Source organism: Echinops telfairi, unplaced genomic scaffold (assembly GCF_000313985.2).
Source record: "Echinops telfairi isolate 266 unplaced genomic scaffold, ASM31398v2 ScPeMD7_5592;HRSCAF=6446, whole genome shotgun sequence".
NCBI lineage: Eukaryota > Metazoa > Chordata > Mammalia > Afrosoricida > Tenrecidae > Echinops > Echinops telfairi.
This window is the reverse complement of record NW_022109491.1, coordinates 51280017-51286492: the sequence shown is the minus strand read 5'-3', so window position 1 is coordinate 51286492 and position 6476 is coordinate 51280017. Positions and strand designations below refer to the sequence as shown.

Genomic DNA, 6476 nt, shown 5'->3' with positions numbered 1-6476 from the left:
ACGAGCTGGGTGCTCAGAATTTAAGCTCTCATACAGTTCCTCTCTCCCTTCTTGAATTTTACAATCCTTGGATCACAAGGCTAGGGTGCTTCTTTGTGGACTTAGCTGACATTGCACCTACATGGCTGCTTGCTTTAAGTCAAACCTTTAAGACTCCAGATAGTATTCTTTCTGATGGCCTGGAACCATCTAATTTCTTCACCATAATTGACTATAAGCACCCATATACTCAGTGATTTCTTGATGAGGGCAAGTATTGAGTAGGGCTACATCATAAGAACTGATTGTTTCTTAGATTAGGGCTATGCTTAAGTGTGAGCTCAAACCCATTTGTATATCTATGGTTTATATATTTACCTGGTCCACTTTAGAGAGTTCTTTATTGTGTTGGGGAACATTAATAAATCATCCCCATGGGGTATTTGGTAATAAGATATAGATGTTTTTAAAGTTTTCTTTTGTTATCTCAGATTTTAAGTTGCATGCTTAAATTCCTATTTTTAATTCTGGGTGTATTTGTTCATTTACTGATATAAAAATGAGAATTTATGATTTCTAAACTAATTCCACCGGTCAGGCTCCCTATATAGCCATACCCCATGGAGTTTGGACAGAATCCCGAATCTAACTATATTGTTCCCATGGAATGAAGAAACATTTGGCATTGAAACTCAAGTGAAGACCAAGCTAAAATAGTGCATTATGGAAGGTGGAGGCAGATGTGAGCTTGCTCCTCTGGGAGGTTGGTCACCATGAGTCCAGACACACATGGGACTCCTCAAAAGACAATTTGTACGGCACAATGAAATCATAGACGAAATACTGAATGTATACCTGTGGGGAAAAGAGTTCCCTTTCTTCTTGGTTCTTTAGGGAAAGAGTTAAGACAGCAGTTCTCAACCTGTGGGTCTTGACCCCTTTGCCTGATTCATAACAGTAGCAAAATTACAGTTATAAAGTAGCAATGAAAATAATTTTATGGTTGAGGGGTCACCACAACATGAGGAACTGTATTCAAGGGTATGGCATTAGGAAGGATGAGAACCACTGGTTTAAGAGATTTCCCCCCTTAAATCCTGATGAGTTGCCTTTGCCCTAGTTTCCTACTTGAGAGGATTTCTTACTGTTGCCCAAGCTCATTTATGTTTCCTGGTAAACTGTAAACAACTTTTGCTTTAATACTTTTTGTTGGGTTTTAGGTTACAGCTCACCCTGTAATTGGTACTGCTCAATAGAGTATGTAAATGAGGCATACTTAATAAAAATGAAGTCTCTGTGGCTCACAAGAGAAGCTTGGTCAGCTTTTTCCCTAGTGGGAGGGCCATGCCTTCAAATTGACAAGGCGTTTGTGTATATAAGCAGACAGAAAGAAGCAGGAAGAGAAGAAGCAAAATGAGCAGAAAGAAGAAAAACTCTAGACCAGCCAGACCATCTTTGTCTCTCCTCTAGTCCCTGTGAACCATGTCCATAGTTGTCAGTGGCCAAACCTGACCTATCTGTCCATTGCTGCATTTCCCCTACTTCCACTCAATGAATGGATCCAGATGGTCACCCAGCAAGTATTTTAGGATGCCTGAAGGCTTCCTTTAACATTCAGTTCGAGAGGGAAGAGGTTTTTCTTGGGCTCAAAATCTTCAGGCCAAGATGCAAGATTCAAAAAGCCAAAGCTAAGGGAAATTAAAACAAGTCCATGAGCCCCAAAATATGCCCTTGAGTCTATCCCACCTGAATGTCTAGAACATCTCAAGAACAGATTTGTTGCATTGACCACTAATGACAGAAGCCCTGATGAGCTATGAGAGGACATCAAGAACATCATACATGAAGAAAGCAAAAGGTCATTAAAAAGGTAAGAAAGAAAAGGCCAAAGTGGATGTCAGAAGAGACTCTGAAACTTGCTTTTAATCATAGAGCAGCTAAAGCAAATGGAAGAAAGGATGAAGTCAAAGAACTGTGCAGAACATTTCAAAGGACAAATGAAATGTGCCAAGACCTAGAGTTAAAAACCAAACATGCTCAGCATGTCTTACATTGAATGCCCTAAAGAAAAAGTCAAGCCTCAAACTGTAACATTGAATTTGGGCAAAATATTGAAAGATTCAGGATGCATCGAAAAAGGAAGGAAATAATACACAAACTTGTGTACCAAAAAGAACAGTTAACATTCTTTCCAATAGGTAACATCTGACCAAGAACTTGTGCTATGTAATGCACATCTGTTAGATTATTTGAAATATTCAGTTTGGTAGGAACTTTATTCTTTCATTTTCCCCCTGAGGTATATGAAGCATAGATAACCAAGTCACCTGGGATACATTTGACACCTAAAGCAAGTAGAGAGTTAGTGTGTAGATACAGAGGTGCTAAAGGATCAAGTATAAACTAATTGCTCATGAAATCTCTGAGAGTAAGTTTCTCCTTGAATTTGGGCCTGAGAGCCTTACTCTTGTCCTGATTCTACACATTAGCCTGAAAGTTCTAATGTATATCTGGAATAATAAATGAATAACAAGGAAGATTATTTTTAAAAGAGAAAAGGAAGAATTTTTTTAGGCTAGCATAGCACCAAAGAAATTTCGCATATAAGATGTTATAAAACGCTTTTCCACCGGAGGCCTACACGCCGCTGCTCCTGCCGCCGCCATGTCTCTAGTAATCCCCGAGAAGTTCCAGCACATCTTGCGAGTCCTCAACACTAACATTGATGGGCGGCGGAAAATAGCCTTTGCCATCACTGCCATTAAGGGTGTGGGGCGAAGATATGCTCATGTGGTGTTGAGGAAAGCAGACATCGACCTCACCAAGAGAGCAGGGGAGCTCACCGAAGATGAGGTTGAGCGCGTGATCGCCATCATGCAGAATCCACGGCAGTACAAGATTCCAGACTGGTACTTGAATAGACAGAAAGACGTGAAGGATGGCAAATACAGCCAGGTCCTGGCCAACGGGCTGGACAACAAGCTCCGGGAAGACCTGGAGCGGCTGAAAAAGATCCGCGCCCACAGGGGGCTGCGCCACTTCTGGGGCCTTCGAGTTCGAGGCCAGCACACCAAGACCACTGGCCGCCGTGGCCGAACTGTTGGTGTGTCCAAGAAGAAATAAAGGCTATCAACCTTGTCTATTAATAAATAGTTTATACACACACACACACACACACACACAAAGATGTTATAAAACATTAAAGTAGATTATGTAGTATAGAGGTTAAGAGTGTATAGTCTTTGAAACTATGTTTCTAGGGATTGGATCCTGGACCAGAGACTTACTAATTTGTAACTTTGAGCAAAATACTTAAATTCACTCTGCCTCAGTTCCTAAATCTCTTAAGTAGGCATAATAAGAGGACCTATCTGAAAGTGCTATTATGATAAAGGAACATCTGAGTTTTGAACATTGAGTGACATAAGATAGGCACAAATTGCATAGGATCTGGAATAGACAGTAATGGAATAAAATAGAGACCCTAGAAACAGACACCAGTAACTGGGGGTGAGTAAAGAATTCTAGGCTCTTTCTATGCTACAAAAGTCACAGAATCCTTTATCACACAAAAATATCAAACTATGAAGCTATTGTGTCTCAACGTACCTTCCATCTAGTCCATGCACGTTTGAAGGCGATGGCTCCATTTCTCTACTCCTGTGTGTTAGGCTGGATTCGAGAAGCAAAGCCAGTGACGTTTGTATGTGTTTTGTATCTGGAAACAGATTTAGAAGTAGAAATGGCTTACAGAGACCTGCCGGAAGGAATCTATTCCACAAGGTGCTGTTCGTGAGAGACCCTGAGTCTACACTGTTGGTTTTGTGATCACAGGGATGCCCACGGCCAAGGGTAAGACCCGGAGGCAGAAGTTGGGTTACAATATCCACTGAAAGTGGATAAATGGGAATGCTCCTTTGAAGGCTGCGCAGCACATGGCGTGCTCTCACGGCTGACACGCCTGGGACCACACCAAATTGGTGCAGCAGAGCCTGGCTGAGATGGGGCTGGCCACGGACCCCCACAAGATCGTACCCTCCTAAAAAGAGGTGCATGGTGGAGGTGGATGGCGAGTGGAAGAGCGAGCTCGTGCGGAAGCCCTATGCGTTGAATGAGCTGGAGGCGGAAGCCAGCCTCCCCGCAAAGCTAGATAGGACCTCATCGACTACATGGTGGAGAGAAACGGAGAGGACTACACAGCCCTGGCCCGAGATGAGAAGAGTTACTGTCAAGATACCCCGAAACAGATTCGGAATAAAATCAGTGCCTACAAACATTTCTACCCCGCTGAGTGGTAGTCTTTTCGGGACTCTTTGCAGAAGAAGAAGGTGGAAGCAGAGTGACTGATTTATACCTGGCGGAGGCTCCCCCTGGGCCAGAGCAGCTCAAGCGGAGGGTTAGGGCAAGAAAGGGTGTGTTGCTTACAGGGCAGGCTGCCCAAATCTCATGGGGTCCACATGTACTTCCCCCTCCTGGGAGGATGCCAAGGACCCATTTCCAGAGGCTTTTGTTTATATTCTCCGGGGGTTCAGGGAAAAGCCAGAGCAGGGGGGTTGCTTGTTTGAATCGTGTACATAATAAAACAAGGCTGTTTAAATAAAGAAATGGCTTACAAAGAACAACAACACAAAAGGCTTACATAGGTAAGTCCAGCCCAGGTAAAGTTAGGCTTCCCCTGATGTGTAGAAGCTGACAGACAGGAGGCAGGATAAGGAACAGGAGACAGTGGAGAGCACAAGCTAGTGGAGGCAGAGGTCCAAAGTCAGCCAAAGGAATCCATTGTTGGTGTTCGGCCACCTACTCCGGAGATTGGCAGGCGATGCACCAGGAGGCCAAGGAACCAGATGCAAGATCCAGCTCTGGAAGAAGGTGAAAGGCCAAAGAGGATTTGGTTCATCTGGGTCACTGCCTTTTATACAAAAAGACTATGACATCCAGGAGGTGTCCTGGGGATAAGATCCAATGGGTAGGAGTAACTCTGCCTTGACCCAGGAGTGTCCACTTGACCTAATCCCTAACCATCACATCCTTCCAAGGAGAAATCTACACTCTTTGATTTATACTCTTAAGCCCACAATTTTGGGATCCTTAAAGAGAATCAAATGATGTTCCTTTTAAAATTTTGTTAAGTTTACAGAACAAGAAGTCTGAATCAGCATATCAGGACTATAGAGTGGAGTGATAAGAATTTCAATGAAAATTTCCTAAAACAGTCCTTGCTTACTAACTTCGAAGAATCAGCAGGTGCATTGTCACAATGGAGAAAAAAACCAAAAAAAGTTGTGCAACATTTTCTCACAATGTAGTTTCCCTGTAGTAGAAGAAAATTATATGGGATGGTGTCTGACCTCCTCTGGCACCCACATCTGATCGGCACAAGGCAGAATCTACCCTCAAATCCTTTTTACTCTATTCTGACACCAGCTATCTCTCCCATGGCACTCTACTTCTGTGGCTGGGCTCAGTAATTCATTGCCATGGCCACAGCCAACTCACAGACAATACTCATGATTATGGGGTTTCCTGAGGAAGTTAAGTGGTTACAATTGGCGTGAAAAATTCTCGGGATACAACTGGTCAGCCAAGACAATCTCTTTTCTGGTGTGTCCTCAGTCAGGCTTCTTTCTGGCTCTCAGCCTCATGGCCTAGACTCTGCCCTACTTGTGTCATGCTACAAAGCTCTTTTAGGGATGCTAACCAATGCCCAAAGGGCCTACCACTCTGATACAAGCTTCAGCCAGAAGGCACCCAACTCCAGCTGTATGGGCCAGAAAACCCTGTACCTCAGGCTCCTGTACTCCAGGGACCCCAAAGCCAGCCTCCTGTTCCAAAGTTTTACTTGCTCTGTGGGCTAGGAACTGTAGTACTGTCTCACGGCATAGTTCTGGCTACTGGTTCTGGTGTTGCTTCTCCTGGAACAAGGGAATTGAATGCACAAGAATCTTGGGGCCCAAAGGACATGCTTCACTCTTTGAGCATGGCTTTTGCTGGTAGTGAGATCCCTCACTCCTGTTTCTGAGGTGGCTGATTTTCTACTCAGTATGATGGCAATCACAATTAATTGTTAAAAAGCACTGTGTTAGTCCGGGTTCACTAGAGAAACAAATTCATTGACCCTCACATATGTATAAGAGAGAATTTTATATCAAGAAGTAATTATGCATCAATAAAACACCCCAGCCCAGTCCAGATCAGGTCCATAAGTCTGATATTAGCCCATAAGTCCAATATTAGCCCAAGAATTCCTTTTCAGACTCACATAGCACATGCAATGATGTTGAATGCAGGAAGATCACTGGCTGGTGGGTGGAATGCCCTGTGGATCCAATGGCAATAGACACATCTCCAGAGCTCTACCTGACATTAGCATGGCTCCATGTGGCTTGTCAGCAGGAAGACCAACGCAGAGAGAGAAAGTATCCTGCTTCCAGGGAGGAGGAGATGAAGGTCCCAGAATCCGAATGAGAAAGTTACATCCAGCAGGAGACACAGTCAGA

General features: G+C 43.7%; 1 protein-coding gene and 1 pseudogene across 1 annotated transcript; both read left to right on the top strand.

The window, feature by feature from the left end:
- Positions 1 to 2625: 2625 nt before the first annotated feature.
- Positions 2626 to 3142, top strand: LOC101649663 (40S ribosomal protein S18-like). Its single transcript, XM_045295438.1, has one exon. The coding sequence runs from the start codon at positions 2644 to 2646 to the stop codon at positions 3100 to 3102; it is 459 nt and encodes a 152-aa protein (XP_045151373.1). The 5' UTR covers positions 2626 to 2643; the 3' UTR covers positions 3103 to 3142.
- Positions 3143 to 3815: 673 nt separating this feature from the next.
- LOC101655927 lies at positions 3816 to 4322 on the top strand (annotated as a pseudogene).
- The last annotated feature ends 2154 nt before the right edge of the window (positions 4323 to 6476 follow it).

Bases quoted from the DNA above. Each gene is read 5' to 3' on its own strand.
- LOC101649663 (XM_045295438.1), top strand. From the start codon at position 2,644: ATGTCTCTAGTAATCCCCGAGAAGTTCCAGCACATCTTGCGAGTCCTC.